This window comes from Sinocyclocheilus anshuiensis, unplaced genomic scaffold (genome assembly GCF_001515605.1).
Source record: "Sinocyclocheilus anshuiensis isolate Anshui unplaced genomic scaffold, SAMN03320099.WGS_v1.1 scaffold1240, whole genome shotgun sequence".
Taxonomy (NCBI): Eukaryota; Metazoa; Chordata; class Actinopteri; order Cypriniformes; family Cyprinidae; genus Sinocyclocheilus; species Sinocyclocheilus anshuiensis.
In genome coordinates, this window is record NW_015542555.1 from 1609505 (window position 1) to 1629017 (window position 19513).

At 36.2% G+C, this 19513-nt stretch overlaps 1 protein-coding gene across 2 annotated transcripts in view; it reads left to right on the forward strand.

The window, feature by feature from the left end:
* Nucleotides 1-4206: 4206 nt before the first annotated feature.
* The window catches only part of LOC107694327 (dysbindin-like), a 31032-nt gene continuing 15725 nt past the window's right edge, over nt 4207-19513 (forward strand). For both annotated transcript variants that reach the window (XM_016493997.1, XM_016493998.1), the window contains exon 1: nt 4207-4495. In XM_016493997.1, coding sequence (XP_016349483.1) covers nt 4453-4495 — 43 coding nt within the window. In that variant the 5' untranslated portion in view covers nt 4207-4452. The remainder of the gene's footprint in view (nt 4496-19513) is intronic.

The following is a 19513-nucleotide window of genomic DNA, read 5'->3' on the forward strand; positions in this document are numbered from 1 at the left end:
TAATCCCGTATTTTCTAATAGTATTACCAAGGGGCAACATATACAGTATATTGAAAATAGCAGAGGACCTAGGACAGATCCTTGTGGCACTCCATATTTTACTGGCATTTACTTTTTTTCGATTAAAAAAAAAAACATTTTAAAATTATAAACTGATGATGCAATGTTTATATATAAAATATTAATTTACTGTTATTAAAAAATAAAAATAAAATAAAATTAATAATAATATTATATTTGGGCACAAGATGTTTCTTAATGAAATACATTTTAAAATTATGATCTCATGATGAACAAAAAACTTTTACATATACAATATTTAGTTATAATTTCAACAACAACAAAAATAAATAAAACAATATATAACAATGAACAATGAAACACAAACAAATAAATAATGTTTTTATTTATTATATTTACTTAATGCAATATACATTTTATTTACTTTAATATTAAATTAATATTACTATTAAAATAATATTATTTGAAATACATTTGGCATCAGGTTTGATTTCTTTTATGCAGAACTATGCTCCTTGTACATTTTTGTAAAATATTTATTCTGTCATGCTATGATAAAAACTATGATGGCATGATAAAAATCAGACTGAAATAGTATCTTATACTTCTTCTTGCAACTATACTGTATATGAATAATAGATTTAGCCACAGTATATATATGGAGGGGTGGCTGGAGGTTTGTAGTTAGACATTATTTGATCAAAAGTGTCCGTCAATATCCATCCTGAGGCTGAATGTCTAGGAACCAGCTAGACTGTGTTTTCCAGCCCTTTGATCTCTAGAGACACAGTGAGGCTGATCATGTGTCTGTGCTCTCCACAAAACAGACAGCAGAATAAAGCCAACAAAATCAAGTTATTTTGGTTGCTGCAGACCTCTGCAGATCAGAAACAACAGTGCAAAGGCTATGGGGGGCTAAATCAAAAGCCTGACTGAATCACAACAGTGATTTGTATAAAGCAGCACTTGAAACTGATGATGAAGGGGAATGTTTTGTCTGGAAAACAAGTTTGCATAATGAGCCATTCAACTCAAAACACGATTTCTGTGGGTAACACTTTATTTTAATGGTCCCTTTTGAACATTCTGATGACAATAAGTAATGTTGCACCTACATGTCTACTAACTCTCATCAGAGTATTAGTAGACTGTTTGCTTAATATCTGCTAACTCTTTATTTTGAGGGTCTCCCAACAGACATTCTACTGACTATAACTAACTTTGCAAGTACGTCAACTTATTCTAACCCTAACCCTACCAGTCTACTAATACTCTAATGAGAGTTAGTAGACATGTAGGTGCAACGTTACTTATAGTCAACAGAATGTGTTAAAGGGACCATGAAAATAAAGTGAAACCTTTCTGTGTTCTAATTTTCTACATATTCCAAATTAATTGGCACCCAATGCTAGCATGACTGCTCTACATTGTATGATATCATGTTACCCAGAAACCTTTGCTCATATGGTTTAATATATATCCCAGATCCTTCTGAGATCAGCAGTAGTTATAATGCTATCGATGCAAGCACTGCAGATTTTAATGTGGGCTGCACCTAACGGCGACTGAGAATCATAGCTACTGAGGTCACTATTGACGTTATGGTGATTGAGAGGCATTGCTTTTGTGTGCAGTGCAGCATTCCTGCAGACGTGGCTTTTTTCCACAGCTGCAGGGATTAGTTTGAGTGAATCCGTTTTTTAATGTGCTTCTCATAAATGATGCTTGCTTACTATAATCCTAAATGACCTCTTAGGTGCTTTAAGGGCTTGTTTAGGAATGTATTTTTAAATTCAACATAAAATCTAAATTTATTTAATTTCTTAAAAGAATAGTTCGCCCAAAAATGAAAATCTGCTGAAAATGTATTCACCCATAGGCAATGCAAGAAGTAAATGAGTCTCGTCTTTGGAACAGACAGCATTACATCACTTGCTCACCAGTGGATCCTTTGCAGTGAATGGGTGCTGTCAGAATGAGAGTCCAAACAGCTGATAAATACATTACAATAATCCACAAGTAATTCACACCATGTCTTCTGAAGTGAAAAGCTGTGTCTTTTAAGAAACAAATCCGTCATTAAGACGGTTTGAACTTCAAACCGTTGTTTTCGGCTAAAATACGAGTCTTCTATCCATAATATTGCGTTATCCAGTAAAAATAAGTCTCATCTGAATCAGGAGAGAAATATGCACAGATCAAGCATCATTTACAAGTGAAAACAGTCTAAAACAGTTCTAAACAAATCTGTGGATTTTGATGTGAAAGGACAACAGGGAATGGATGTTTATTTTTTTATTTTTTTATTTTTTTACTGGTGGAAGCTTTGTATTGGGTTATGGACTGGTATTTTGGCCAAAAGCAACAGTTTAAAGTCTTAATGATTGGTTTGTTTCTTAACAAAAACATAGCTTTTCACTTCACAAAATGTAAATTGATGGACTGAAATGGTCTGGATAACTTGTGGATTATTGTGATGTTTTCATCAGCTGTTTGGACTCTCATTCTGATGGCACCCATTCACTGCAGAGGATCCACTGGTGAGCAAGTGATACAATTCTAAATTTCTCCAAATCTGTTCTGATGAAGAAACAAAACTCATCTACATCTTAGATGGCTTGAGGGTGAGTAAATTCTTCTTTTTTATTTTTGGATGACCTATTTCTTTAATACTCACATTTCAGGTCTTATTGTACAAAATTGATCAGTGCATGCTATCAGCATCTGCCAAATATATTAATCTAATACAAGTACAAAGAGCCATTTTCTATTTGTTTTTAATAAAGCTTTCTGCTTTATGTACAGGACTGTCTTGAATAACAACAGATTTGTGTTTAGCTGTGCTAATCTAATCTTCTGCTTATTGAGCTCTCAAATGATTTACTCTGCGATGGCGCTACAGTTGGCATCCAATCATTTGGAGAGGCAATCAAGAGGAGCTGCGGCTCCCTGCTTCTCAAACCAATTACATGTATTCGTTATGATATCTAATTAGCTTCATATTGACTGCCAGGGTGTATCATTCATGTTGGATGAAAAATAATAGCTTATCCATCCAATACTGGCAGCTGTCATTGTTCATACTGTGATGCTGTTGTTAACTGGCAAATGTAGTGGAGATTTTGTGGTCCTTTGACAAATAAATGAAACTACTGAATTTGTGCATGAGTGATCTGCAAGTAATGGGTGATTTAAAGATGAGTGTGAAGGGCCATAAGTAAGGTTTCTCATTATTATTTCCTCATGTTTTAATTCCACAAAGCTTGAGATTTGGGTTTTCAAGGTTTTGCTGGTTAGCATGAGATTGTTCAACCCTGATGGCAGAAGCTGAAACTACACCTTTCTGCTGCCAAAAAGCATTTCTTCATTAAAGACTATTCAAGTGCAACTGGCTGTTCCATTATAGTTAAATATAATGTAACGAAGACAATAGCTCCAGAAACCCTTCTCCTTCCTCAGCTCCACCTGTATAGATCTGCTACGGGGTGACTACATGTATGTTAAATATGGGGGTTATTTCATATATGTTATATGTGCAGCAGCAGTATTTCATACACGCTCACAGCAGCATGTTGTGGATGTTTTGGCAACAGCATGTCTCAGCACTCGGCATATCTATTCTGCCAAGACCAAACACATTAACATTGCCATGTACATTACCATGCTAAACTCTCTGAGTTGTCATGACAGAAATAAATAAAAATCCTAAATAAGAAAAAAATATTTCTTATTTTACGTTTACTACTAAAACTAAAAAAGCAATGGAATTTACAATAAATAAATAAATAAATAAAAACTATAATATTATCTCAATTATATTAAAATCTATTCTGACTTAAAATATAGTTTTTTTTTTTTTTTTTAAATGATAAGATTGCAGCAGGATTGCAGCAGGTTGCATATCACTCTCTGACCGGTGTGAATGTAAAAATGTGAATTTTAGGAATAGTTCACCCAAAAACGAATATGCTGTCATCATTTACTCACCCTCATACCATTCCAAACCTGTATGACTTTCAGTCTTCTGTGGAATACAAAAGAAGATCTTTTGCAGAATGTTGGTCTCACTCTGTCATCTTCTGTGTTCTTCTTCCTCTTCTACTCATGATTTCCATGCTCTATTAATGCAGTCTCTCTCTTCCTCTCTCTCTCTGTCAGAGTGGTTCCCCTCCTGAGATACTGAGTGGTACATTCCTATCTACTACTCACTGCTGCTCTGCCTCTCGGTCCATCAGACAGCCGAGTGCTTGCTGCACGCTGTACTGCTCCACAGCATCACTGGCCGTGTGTGTGTGTGTGTGTCTCTAACCCTCCAGTGCTGCTCGTCTAGACGTTCGGGATGTGCGGCGGGTGGCCTGTGCTGTAAACGAACATCAACACTCCGGCACTCCCACTGCAAGACTCCTGGTAAGACTCAGCAGCGGCTCTGGGATGTCTTCCCCAGGATCCGCCAGCAGCAGCAAGAGGAATTCCTGTAAGTAGCGTCTTTCTTTCTTTTACTACTGATGGTTGAAGTATCTTCTGACCCGCAGTGCTTCAGTGACTCCGCATGGGTTGTTTAAAGATGTGCATGCTGGAACAGAGCAGCTGTTGATCAGGATTTCAGATAACAGTTGTTTACTGGACTTGGCTTGTCCCATTATGTTGGATGTTTATTAATCACTTAATGGCTTTGTAATAAGATGGAAGAAAGAAAGGAGGCATATATCTTTCTTGCACTCAACAATGTGTCTTTTAGCACTAAATCAGAGGTTCTTCGCAGTTGTTTTTGCATCCAGATCCAGATTTTACACTGGACTTAAGGTGGCAAGCCAAAATGAATGTAGTTTATCATGCAAAAGTAAACAAATGTGTCCTTAAAATCAAATGCTGAAATGTATTACCATGTACTGAAATATGCAAAATTATTGTGCGTCTTAAATTTCGATGATTTCACACTCTCGGCAGCCAATAATTCATTGACCAAAACACTGTGGTCGACAAAAACTGTGTTTATCTTCTTTTAAGTAAGGAAATGTCATGAAACCTCTTCATATTGTCACCTGCCCAGTTTGGCTAGCTTCTACCAAATACAGATGAATTTGCATCAAAATACAATGGAATTTGATTGGACACACGACCTTTGGCATCACCAAATGTGTTGCTAACTCCTTTGACGTCAACAATGATGGGAAGTATTTTCGCAATCTTGTAAACATTGATTAGCCTAATTATTTAGTTATGCTAACAATGTATGCTTATGTGATTGCATTTATTCATTAGCATTTAGCATTGTTTGTATTCTTTACCAGTTGAGAAGCGCTGCTCTAAAGCACTGTTACTAGAGTCTCCAAGCCGCAGCTTTCTAGTGTTGTCCAGTGCAATTTTTCACAAGAAAAACTTTTGTTAATATTTCATTGCGTGTGAAGATGTTGGAGCGGCGGCGAGTGAAATAATAGCAGCATGTATGAGTCAGCGTGAAAGCTGTGTGAGGGAGAATCCTCAGGGGACGAACTTGAGTACTGAGTATTGATGGAGCGCAGAGACACACTGTGATATCTGCTGAAATGTATTACCATGTACTGAAATATGCAAAATTATTGTGCGTCTTAAATTTCGATGATTTCACACTCTCGGCAGCCAATAATTCATTGACCAAAACACTGTGGTCGACAAAAACTGTGTTTATCTTCTTTTAAGTAAGGAAATGTCATGAAACCTCTTCATATTGTCACCTGCCCAGTTTGGCTAGCTTCTACCAAATACAGATGAATTTGCATCAAAATACAATGGAATTTGATTGGACACACGACCTTTGGCATCACCAAATGTGTTGCTAACTCCTTTGACGTCAACAATGATGGGAAGTATTTTCGCAATCTTGTAAACATTGATTAGCCTAATTATTTAGTTATGCTAACAATGTATGCTTATATGATTGCATTTATTCATTAGCATTTAGCATTGTTTGTATTCTTTACCAGTTGAGAAGCGCTGCTCTAAAGCACTGTTACTAGAGTCTCGCAGCTTTCTAGTGTTGTCCAGTGCAATTTTTCACAAGAAAAACTTTTGTTAATATTTCATTGCGTGTGAAGATGTTGGAGCGGCGGCGAGTGAAATAATAGCAGCATGTATGAGTCAGCGTGAAAGCTGTGTGAGGGAGAATCCTCAGGGGACGAACTTGAGTACTGAGTATTGATGGAGCGCAGAGACACACTGTGATATCACACACACACACGCACACGCACGCACACACGCACATAAAGAAAACCTCACATCTCTATGTGCCGTTTTTCCACCGCCTTTGAGTCTGTTTGGCTTTCATGTTGATTAGTAGTGCAGGAGAGCTCTCTAAGTCTCATTATTTTGATGACCCCACCCCTCCCCCCGTCTGTCTCTCCTCCTCAGAATGCGATTTACAGTACTGTCAAGGCTCTTTCAGACCCTGGAAACCTCATCCCAGAATATCTTTAATTACGCAAACCACCTGCTCTCAATGACCCTCAACCCACTCTGGTTTCCAATCAGCATCAGAAGTGATTGTTATTTTGTCTCTTCAAGTGTTAACGTAGTTAAGCCAGTGAGTTAATCCATTCATTTAGATCTTAAAGAGATAGTTATCGGAAAAAAAAAACCAAAACAAGCATTTCCTCAGACTACAAACCTGTATGATGTTCTTTTCTCCATTGAACACAAAAGGAGAAACTTTGAAGAATGTTCACACATCACACAAAATCTCATTCTTGCTAACGTATTATTATGTTTATTGCAAAATGTGCATATAAATATTTAAGTAATTTGCAAGCATAAGGAGGATGTCATTGACATCAAATCTGCTATGTGATATTTCTTAATGCATCATGTTTGAATGTATGCAACCAAGGGAATTGATGAAGAGTTGAATGAATATGAATGACATGAAGAATGAAGATTTAAATGAGGTCTGTTCTTCGCATTAAATTTTGTATGACTTTAAAAGAATTGGAATATAGTGCACATATTATATTGATAACTTTCATGGTGCTCTTTTGGTTCTTTCTGAAGCCTGATAGCCCCAGTCCCCATTCACTTTTATTGTATGGAAAACAGCAGTTTGGACATTCTGCTAAACTTCTCATTTTGTGTTGCACTGAAGAAAGAAAGTCATACAGGTTAGAAAGACATTAGGGTGAGTAAATAATAACAACATCTAAATTCAGAGTTAATTGTTTCCTAAAGAGGGTTTGCTCAAATGAGAACTATTGTTGGATAGTCTTTGGTTGGATTTACACACAGTGGTTTTTGCTGACAGCTAAAACCAGCCAGTCAGTGAGATGACAGAGGTGCTGATTAAAGACTATTGAGCAGAATTCAACAGAGAGCAGGGCTCTAATCTCACTGTCTTCTTGTTTGTCTCTTGACTGCTTCATTTGACTTTATGCGTGCCAGGGTTCCCTTGCTTGTACATTAAATGTTAATATTGTTTAAATTAGCATGCGACAGAAAAGATTAGTGTAGGGTTAATTTGGTAGTGTGCTGTGTAGCCTTTGCCCTCTCTCTTCCTGGCTTTGCTCTGTGTTCATAAACTGCAATTATTTCATAAGGATGACAGCTTGGAGACATGGATTGGATTTGGAGGTGTGTGTGTGTTCTTTGAGGTTGAACAAAAGCACTGACGTAAAAGTTTATTTACAGACGTGTTTTTGACAGAAAGATGAAAATTCCAAGTCAAAGGGTGAACAGGATATATGTAATTGTCATGTTTACTATAGTCTACTCTATGACTTTTTTAGTGTAATGTGCAAGTTCTCTATTTATTGAGTCACATCAGTGGCCCTTATATCTTCTTTATCCAGTACAAATATCGTCTCTGGCCTACTATATAATTTTATGAGTCACACACTTTGTTTAGTGTTTTGCATGTCTTGATTGTCTCTAGATCACTAAGGTGGCAGAGCAGATCTGACTCGCATTATTCATCAGCGGGTTGCCAGATCCTCTCTGATGATTATAGTGCTACCGTTGTAATCAATAAAGCCATCTGTTGCATACAGTATGCGCAACACAACAAAACCAGAAGTCTCTCATTGTAATAAAGAAACCTGTTTAATTCAGTAAATGGCGTCCAGTTATTATGTCAGCAATAAAAAAAATAAAATATTTTGCCTTTTTAAACCAAATTTTGTGGAAAAATGTCTTAATGCTGCAATCTAATAATAATAATAAAGTCAAATACTGTCAAATAATAACAGTCAAATATGAGTCAAGAAGGATGTGATGAATATAGTATCATTGGTTCATTCACTGGAACCAGAGTGCAGCAGTCGGTTTCTGAGGTAAAAAAAAAAAAAATCATTTTCTGCATAGGGGAATTATTTTGGTAACACTTTCTATGAAGCCCGTATTTATAATACATTATAAGGGTATTCTTAAGGCATTATAATGAATGCATAATGCATTATAAAAAAACGTATAATATGTTGTATCATCTCATGAATATTCATAAGAACAGTTTTAATATATTATAATATTTACTTATTTGTGGTAGCTTTTAAGAGTATGATGATTTATAACACAATGAACACGTTGCATCCATTTTTACAATGGATTATATTTCTCATAGTTATAATGTATTATAAGTCTCATATCTTGCCATTTTTCTTATGCTACTTTACTTAAAGAGGTCAAAGACCACTTATAAATAGTAATAATAATAATAATAATTTTTTTTTCTCTCAAAAAGCCATAAGATCAGACATCAGATCAGATGAATGTGTAATATGACACATTTGCTTTGAACTATTTTTATTGTAATATCAGTTTGATTATTTTGATGGTACCATTTAGACAGCTGTTGATAAGTAACTCTACAACTACATGTCAACTAGCAGTCATTGGAGTATTAGTAGTATGTCTGCTACTGTAAATATATGCTAACACTTTATTTATTATAATGCCTTAAGAATACCCTTATAATGTATTATACATACGGGCTTCATAGAAAGTGTTACCATTATTTTTTAACAATGCCTTGCAAACCGTTAAAGACAGACCTACTGTGAGCTCCAAAGTTGTTAATCGATGCTATGCTTTTGTTAAAGTCATCAGCCTGCATTATTTCAACTGATTTTTTAAATAATCAGGTTTAGCATCAGAGTTCCCGATAAAAACTACCTTACCCATGATTCTGCAGAGAATCTCCACCAATCAGAGAATCGAAACAAGCAAATTGCACTAAAATAACTCTTTAGCCTGTACACTCCTATTAAGCACTATGAATGTCATAACTGACCCTCCTTATTGTAACAGGGCAGGCTTTATTTAAAAAGAGTGGAGTCAAAACAAGCAGGGTCATCCACCAGAAAACAACAATGAACAGGGCGAGACAAAAGAGTAATCCAGAAACGGGAAATGGTCAGGGCAGGCAGCAAACAATCACAGACACACAAGGTAAACAGTCCAAGGTCAAAAACACGACAAGGCAGAGCAAAAAAACAAGGCAGACAAGGCAAGGGAAACAAGGGAACAAGAAATCAGGATACAATACTTAGCCGTGAGTGTGTGTGTGCTGCTTAAATAGTCTACTGATGGGAAACAGGTGAGTCTGTAATCAGTTCCTATGCATGGGATTATGGGAAATGGAGTCTGCTGGAAAATAGACTGAATGGTAGTAGAGCCCTCTGATGGCGAATTGCAGAGTCCGGATTTGTGACACTTATGCTCTCAAACCACTTACATATTTGTAAATACTGAGCAAAGTATACAGTATATATTGCACACTGCATGTAAGCAACATATAACAACAAAGTTAGAATGCTCCAGTTATAACAAACAAAGCAAGTGTGTAATGTCACTAAAGGGGAGGGCAGGGCACAAATCTTAATTAGCTCTCATGTTGCCCTTTGTTCTTTACATGGAGGTAGGTTAAATGTCTTTACAACACTGCTACAGAAGCAGTCGTGATGGGAATACAGCAATCAGTGTCATGCTGAATTACACATGTACAGTAAACAGTCGAGGGAGCTCACATTCACAGAGCACCTGGTTAAACAGGTGCTCGGACGGAAAACAGCCTTGTGCTGCTCAAACTACTTAACCTCGGTGTGAGCAGTGAAGTGTGCTGATGGTGCCGGAGGTTGAAGGGGTATGTAAACATTTGGGAATAATGGACATGGATGCTCAGAATGAGAGCTGGAAGTTAAGGAGGAAAACGAGAGGAGGTTTTTTGATGTAGGATCTGTGCTGCTGTTAATTGGTGGTGGATGTGGCTGAGAGCACAAAAGGAAAACTCACTCTGAGGGAATTATATGTGTGTTGAGTGTGCAGAAGACACACACGGATGTCTAGATTTAATAGTTGAACTGGGACTGACCCATATTCCATATGCAGCTTTATACTGTATATAGGGAGAAAATAGAACTGTTATGTGAATGTGAATGATGTTGTGCTGATTTACATTTTGCTTTGGGTGATTAAATTATATGAGCTATTAAGAGATATGTGTTAGCAACAAATAAGTTTATTATAACAGTATTGTAAGTCAGAGTAAGTCAGAAAGCCTTTTCTATAAGTAATAGTTTTACTTTAAAGATAATTTATCACTTATATAATTAATTTAATTATTATTATATAATTGTTATCTGTTTAGCTTTTAATTAATTTATTATGGTATTATTACATTAATTATTATTATTAGTTATACATTTATTATTATTATTATTAAGAAGAAGAAGAAGAAGATGATGATAAAACTGTACATTACTAACTAATGCCAGTGTAGCTAGGCATACTGGTGTAAAATGGATTTGCGTAATTAGCATATACTATATAAATGTGTTTTTGAATAGCCATGAATTCATGGGTTCCATGATTATGATTTGCAAAATGAAATGGGAATGAAATATGGAAGATAATTAGCTAGCTTATGCTGGTTATTGTGGACAGTAAATCTGTTTTTCAGTGCTGCTATCAAACAGGTCCAGACGTGATTAACTTGCTTCCTGGGATAATGCATATAAACACCAGCAAATCCGTTATTTTGAATGACATTTCACACTAATAGGCTTTTTTTGTCCCCTCAAACTTTTGATGAACAAATCACAGCACACAGTTCCCATCTGGGACTGTCCAAAATGACTTATTCCAAGTGATCTGAAGTCAGGTCAAACCTGAAGGGTTTGGTGTATGTCAAGTCAAGCTGTTCTCAGAATAGTGAATCGATTCAAGTCCAAACCTCTGGTTCCCAGTGCAGGCAGATGAGACGAGACTACGCCAGAGACCTGGGACCTCAAACTCTCTCATAGAGGTTCAAAGAAGAGACAATTCTGAGATGAGATGATTCTGTCCAATCTATCCTGAGGACGTCACCCTGCTAGCCTCTTTAATTATGCCTTTCCTATTCTCACTTAACTTGCATGTTCTGTTTGAAGTCTAAGAGACCCTTTAAATAGCTCAAAAACATATTTAACGTCACATACATAATGACTTTTCCTAATTTTCTAAGAACTGATAACTAACAAAATGAACATGCTTCAAACAACTTGCATGAAAAGATTACATTGCTTTTGTAAGGACAGTCTCAGATACCTGAGACATAAAACATGAATGAATACATTTTCACATGCTATGATTCTCTGATTATTTTCAGTGTATACAGTACACGGCAAACATTTTATTTGTACATAAAAATACTTTAAATGTGCTATAGTGAAGTCAGTTAATTGGTTAACTGCAAATTACCATATCATATACAGTTAAAAAAAAACAGTAAATGGTTAAACATTGCATTATACTGTTTGTAATTGTACTGTAGAATACTGTATCATTTACAGTGAAACAGTAAAATGACATTCCCAGAGGTCCCTGCAGCTATGTTTCCATCCAAAGATTTAAATTTAACTTGTGCAAAACTGGAATATCGCATAAATGCTGTCATTGCTTTCGAAGGTGGATGCCTGCTGTTTGGGAACGCAGTCGTGTAAGACAAGAAATACTTTGATGACTTACTTTGCTCAGGCATTTCAGAATGCTGTGCAAATAGATCGGTCTGCCGGTTAGTCAAGTTATTGCTGCTGTCCTCGCATGCAAGGTCACATGACTTTTCTGATGCGCATGGTGGAATTTATTCGGTAAATGTGCATTTTTTCTTATCAGATAAAAAGTTTATCCTGCTTAATTGTGCGCAAAAGTATTTTATGCACATTTCTTGAATTTATGCGCATCTTGGCACTTTCATCCACCATGCAATATTTTTTATGCGATATTCCAAAATGTGCATAAAAATAGGTGGATGGAAACATGATACGCCACAAATGTGTCATAAATAATTTTGTTTTTCCATACTTGGCCACATGTCACGTCACTTTTTTAAAAACTTTTTAATTACACAGAGAGGCCACACACACACACACACACACACTTTCGCTCAGGATGTGGCTTTGCTGTTGGGTCAAACTGCCCCATCGTTTATTAAAGCCTCTTTTCAAAGTCTTCATTAAATAATGACAGAAAATGTGCTGAAATGTGCTACTCAAACTATTAAAATCAGATCAAATGATGGAATTTTGTTAAAAAATAAATTCTAGATGCTTTAAGATCCATCAGAAGGATGTGCAGAGCTGTAGGTGCTACACACAGAGTTTCTAATCAAATACATCTAGAGCAATAAAATGAAATAAATCATTTCCCCCCCGTTGCACTGTGTCTGTTTCTCTCTGTGTGGTTGAAGAGGGTGCTTTTACATTTCCAGCAGTCTATAATGTGCCACATCGTCACTATCAGTAAAGCAGCTCTGCAGGATTATAATGTACTGTCCTGTAAAAATGAAATAAGAGGTAGAAGTTCCTTTACAGTGTGTGTGAGCTGTGAAAGCACCTTAGCCCATTCAACCCACATCATATAGCACACAAAGACGTCTGACAGCCAGAGGGAACATCTAGCGTATTGTAAAGGGTCACAATAAAAAGAAACATCAATAAAGGGGGATGGCAAGACTGCTGAGCCCTGCTTTTCACAGTCAGCGGATGTGCTACAATGTCCCTCTGGCTTAAAAAACATACTCTTCTTAACTGTATCAGTGTCTTTTATTACTTTAAGTATGGCTAACACTTAGACTTAGTAGTCCAACTCTCGTTTGAGAGAAAGAGAGGAACATAAGGCTCCAGAATATAGAAATGACCAGTGAGCCATATATATATACAGTGCTGTTTTTTGAAACACATTTGAAGACAGTAAAACAATGCAGTTGTTTCTTTAAAGAGCTATTTCTTCCTGAGCAGACCCGATATACTCAGGCCAAAGATCTTTTTTGTTCTTCACTTATAGGGTTAAGAAGATGTTCGAAATACCTTTGCAGTGGTATATTGTTAGCGAACATCCCGGCATTCCCTGGCATTTCGATGAATATGTTAAAATGTGTTGTGCGCTTTACCCTGAATAACAAAATAAACACAACAAAGATGACAGCAGCATCTAATCAAAGTGATGTAGATAGGTTTGCACCAGCGCTGCAATTCGGCTCTACAGTCAAGTCACATCACGCTTGTTTATATAGATTTTTTTATACAATAGATTGCTTTAAAGCAAGCAGTTTACACTATTAAAAAAAACAAAAAAAACAACAGTCATTTTAAACTAAATCAGGCCAATACTTTGTATATTCTTGCACTGCCAAATGCGCCAACAACACACATTAGTCGTGTTCCTGAATAAATTAGTATTTTTAATCGGTTGAATGAATGATTCAATGACTCACTCGTAAAGTCAGTAGCAGTATCCAAAATCACATATTGTGTATGTACTTAATTTGAATAAGAACTTACTTCATAACTGTTAAAAAGGTATGTTCTATATAGTATGAATGTAATTTAGACATGCTACATTTGTCATGTTGTCATTGTTATGTGACTTATGGCATCAGTTGTGTCGCTTCAATGCTGTTCACAAATCCTCTCACGTGACCTCATGGGATAGTAAAGTGTCCATTGGATATGCACTTTAAAACCTCGCTGGAAGCGAGAATACTGTGAATTCAGACATACTAGTCTTTTTTACATACTGTTATTATATTGTAGGCAAGTAAACATACATGGACACATGGAGTCACTTGTTTCATTCACAAATGAATTTGTGTTTAGTTTTTTATGAGAAAATCGTCGAATGATTCAATTACTGACTCTTAAAGACAGTCACTTGTTGCCACCTACTGGCCTAACGATGTAACCTGCAGAAACTTTCACTGATAAATCTCCACCACTAATACACAGATTGACAGCTTTTCTCAACACGCAAAAACATACAACAAACATCGAAAAGTCCCTTACTTCATAATTGATTTTTTTTTAAACGGTCACTAGATTTTAATTTGTTATTAATGTCAGTTTTAAGTCAGTTTGGAACCCTGCCACATTTTCAGATACTAATTTCAAATCCAGTAATGTTGGCGTAATGTTTAAGGACTTTTCATAACAGCAACAGAGTACTGCAGTGTTATTTGCATTTTAATGCGCTGCACTATTTACTTTCTTCCTGTCACTGATCTAGAGGGATTATGGGTTCAGTTCGTTATGCCTTTCTAATTAAAGGCCACTCAAAATGGTTTGTGCCACACTGACTCTCTCCATGCTGAGGCCCCTCCAGATGCAGCAAAACCCTTGTCAGCCCAGTGGCAAATATAAACTGACACCCGAGTCGCCAACATCTCCCAGAGCCTGTCATTCTCAAAGACATGCTTGTATTTTCATTTCTGACATGTTTCCCTGTCAGCCATCCCACTAACACTATGCAACAAGACTGGAGCACGTCTGCAAGAGGACAGCAAGAAGCCATTTCATCCGGATTAAATCAATGCATATACTGCATTACTCCATAATAAATTAAGTCTAGGCTTTAAGGACCTTTTGATTTATTAATAAACCTATACAATTTAGTGATTTATACAAAAAATGACTGTAAAGTTTATAATATGTGTTTCTCAAGCACCAAATTAGCATATTAGAATGATTTCTGAAGGATGTGTCACATCTTCAGGCGTGGATGAGAAGGTCACTATTGAACACACCTCACATTGAATTTCACCTAAGTTAGATCATGAGAGAAATGCACATAGCACTGTGAGAATATATTTGACATTTGTGAGGTAAACTGTGATTGTAAATGTAATTAAAATTTGTATGACGAAAGGGTTGGTGGACTTCTGTTAAGAAGGGCTACTCGGAGACCCGCTCCTTCTTACTTTGCATTGCATCATAGGTTTGACTCTCATTCAGCCTGACACACAGCTCTTCCACTCGTGTGCACAAATACACTGCCTTTAATATCTAGACGGCCTCATTAATAAGACAGCAACTAACCATAATAGGTTCAAATGGTCAGCACTGGACTTTAATTAACATTTTAAATTACACTGGCCATTCTCATTCTTTTCCTCATTGTATTGCATTTAAATGGCAGTTTTTTGACTGAGTGAGCAGTTTAGTGGATTCCTGCAGGCTGTTTCATGTGTTATTTGTTAGATCTATGTTATGTTATGGCCTTGGACTTTTTAGATATAATGAATAGTGGCATTTTCAGTGGGCAGCAGGCCTGTGTATAAGGGAACAACAGCCTGAGGAATCAAAGTATTTTGCTTTACATGCTAATAATCATTCTGAAAACCCTGCATAATTTGCTTTTTGCAGGAAAAATCTAAATTATGTCATCATTTAATCCAATAAAGCTTACCTACTGTATAGAATATGTTTGTACTACGCCTTTGAGTGTAATTGTGTGCAATTGTGTATTGAGTGTAAATGTTAAAATGTAAGTATCAAATATGATCCATCAGGCTTTTGAGGAACACTTATTTGTTCATCTCCATCAGCTATCTTACTTTTTGGCCATATAAATATCAGCACCTGCACCAAATTGCATATTATTTTGCTCAGTTTGGGCCTCAAATAAAATGTAGGTGTTTTTTTCTCCTCATGTATGATCTCCATATTCTCAGTACATGTATATCATACTATATGAACCATAAAAAGACTAATGTATCAAGTATATGATACTCAACAGAAAACACAGTCACACTTTAGTTTGAGGACCAATTCTCACTATTATGACTTTTGCCTTAAACTAAATTTGCTGCTTATTAATAGTTAATAAGATAGTTGTTAAGTTTATGTATGGGGTAGGATTATGGGATCTAAAATATGCTAATGCAGAATGAGGCATTATGTGCTTTATGAGTACTAATAAAAAGCCAATATGCATGCTAATAAGCATCTACTGTAGTTAATAGTGAGAATTGGTCCCTAAACTGTTACCGAAAACACATATGCAAACTTTTTAATATTTTGTCTAAAGGTTTAATAATGGGTTATTTAAAGAAAATTATGAAAATAATCATTTCTGATTATAATTTCATATATGTCAGGCTTTTCAGGGTTTATCACCTTCATGTCATTGCAAATATGCATGACCACAAAACTATTCCTTTTATTTAAGGCACTTTCCCTACATACTAGCTCTGCTGTTTTATGGTTGAAAGCACTCTGATATTCTCAGACCTGGAGAAAAGTGACAGAAAGAGGATGTCTGATCAATTTAAGGGAACTCTCTATGTTTAGAGCCTTCTTATCTAATCAGCTTCTTGTCAGGCTGCCTAGTGCTTTCAGACAGGCTATCATTGCACCGTCAGACTACTCCAGAGTCTTATCATATCATATTTCAGGGTTAAAGTGGTATTTATAGCTCTATCAATACTAAGAAGCATGGCAGAATGCAGACAATTGTAACTGATACCCACTGTGAGACATGCACCTGCTTTAGCCTGCAGATGCTAACAGAAGTCCCACAAATCAGAAAGTAGGGTTTATTAATGGCAGTTTTAAAGAAAAGTGTGATTTTCTGGCTATTATTCCATGCATTTTCTGGCTATTGTTCCATGCATTTGCATCTATATATATAGTTTCGTATCGTTTCAGTAAATAAAACAAAAATATTTAGCTAAATTAAAAATAACTATAACAAGTCATGGTTCATCTGTGCTTTAACATCGGCACGTTATATTGTGGCAAAAATTTTGAGTTTATTTTCCTGAGTATTAAACATTTGGTGTTAATACATGACATTTTTGTATTAATTTTCAAATGAAAATTTTACTTAAGGAAGCCCACAGCACAAAGTCATCATCTTGTACAATATTCAGTTCTTTGTTACCGTCTTAATTTGCATCAGCTCATTTGCTTATGACCTTGGTAAGCTGGGATTGTTGCAGCTTCCTCTAACAATCACCCTGGGAAATGTGTGGGTTGGCATGAGGATGGCACATATTTAACATAACACCCTTTTACCTCTATCAAAGGGCAAAGCTCATTTACAGGCCCATTCAGTCAACTCAAATTAATATAAGATGTACATATCTGGAGCGGTTAGAAAAGACAACCCTGAGGACCATACTTGCATAAATACATGGATCTATTTTTGCCCTATGTCTTCCACCCCCTCATTCTTTTTCATGCTTGTGGCCTTTCATGCGTAAGAGTGGCCTTTATTCAGGAGCTACAGTTTGGGGTCATAGCACAAGAAAATGTTGTTGTGCAACCCCTTCAGCCGTGACTTATTCACAATACAAGCACACCTCGAGTACCTTATTGCTTTTATAAAATGGTTACCACATCACATTTATACATATGACTTGTATGATATTAGTAGAATTAGTAGTAAAATATCTATCTATCTATCTATCTATCTATCATATGTATTACCTATAACCCATAAGATATAAATTATTTATGGGTAATGAAGTTAAATGAAATTAAAGACTTTTTCTTTTCAATATGAAGAACTTTAATGGGATTTTACTTCCAGAAGCTGACTGCTACGTTCTGTACTAGAGAGAGTTGCCTTTAATGAACAGATTCACAAAAACTGCAAGACAAAAAGAGAATTATTAAAACTACTGTCTCCACTTTTCACAGCAGTGTTGTGCTGAAATTGTCAACACTGGGGGAATAAATTCAGAGAAAGGAGCCGACCATATTAAAGAAATAATTCACACTGCTAATGAAAGTCTCAGGTGTTTGTAATAAACCAACATAATTTTGTTTATTATCTTATTCGTTCACTTATTCTCAGCATATAATGAAATTCATAATATTTCTGAGAAACAATTTTTCACACCTGTAAGTATAACAGATAAGTGAAGCTTTTGTGCAACATCATGTATGGGAATACATTTGGTTAGTGCACTACACATAAAATTCTCTACTGCTGACATACATCATTGGCATTATTAAGGAAACCACCCCGTCGTTCAGTTGGTACTGTCTAATCGTATTGGTCTGCCCAGAGCGGACACCTCTGATTTTTCCCATGTGGATGTGGGAAGAGGATTATGAGCTCTGCTGGCTGTCACTAATGCACATGATTGATTGACAGCTTAATATCATTATCGGAATATTACACTTTTGATGCCATTGGGTTTTCACTGAGCAGCAGGCTTAGCTGCTCACATCTGATGGGTGTCGGTGTGACTCATACCACACATCCGATCAACGCTTTTCAGGGAATCCCTTTCATTTATGAAAACATATCAAATGATTTGGTAGTACTTTTGTGCTTTATATTAATTTTCAGTAGTAAGCATTACAGTATATAAAGCTTAAAGGAATAGTTCACCCAAAAATGAAAATTTGCTGAAAATGTACTCACCCTCAGGCCATCCAAGTTGTAGATGAGTTTGTTTCTTCATCAGAACAGATTTGGAGAAATTCAGCATTATATCACTTACTCACCAATGGATCCTCTGCAGTGAATGGGTGCCGTCAGAATGAGAGTCCAAACACCACAATAATCCACAAGTAATCCACACCACTCCAGGCCATCAATTAACATCTTGTGAAGTGAAAAGCTGCACGTTTGTAAGAAACAAACCCATCAGGGTGTTGTAAATTTAAACCATTGCTTCTAGACAAACCACTGTTGTCCTCTCACATCTTAATCACACCGAAATATTAGAACTGTTTTGGACAGTTATCTCTTGTAAACGGTGCTTGATCTCTGCATATTTCTCTCCTGATTCAGACAGAATTACTTTTTCACTGGAGAAAGCAATGTTATGGATAGAGGACTCGTATTTTAGCTTAAAGATGGATTTCTTATAAACACACAGCTTTTCACTTCACAAGATGTTAATTGATGGACTGGAGTGGTGTGGATTATTGTGATTTTTTTTTATTGATTATTGTGAACAAACGATGATAGATAGATAGATAGATAGATAGATAGATAGATGCAACTGTAATACTGTCAATAAACCTGTGACCTCTTGCTGTGTAGTCATAGAAAATGAACCCATTTCTTTCATCCAATCAGAATCCAGGATTCATATGGTGTGGTGTTAGTGTACAGCAGTGGTTCTCAAACCTGTCCTGGAGTACCCCCAGCCCTGCACATTTTCCCTGCGTTCCATTCGGAAGGGCTCCCTATGCCCTAATCCCTTCAAAGGGTTTACCCTCCGGAGTGAGAGCTTCGAAGGGTTGAAGGGTGTAGGGGA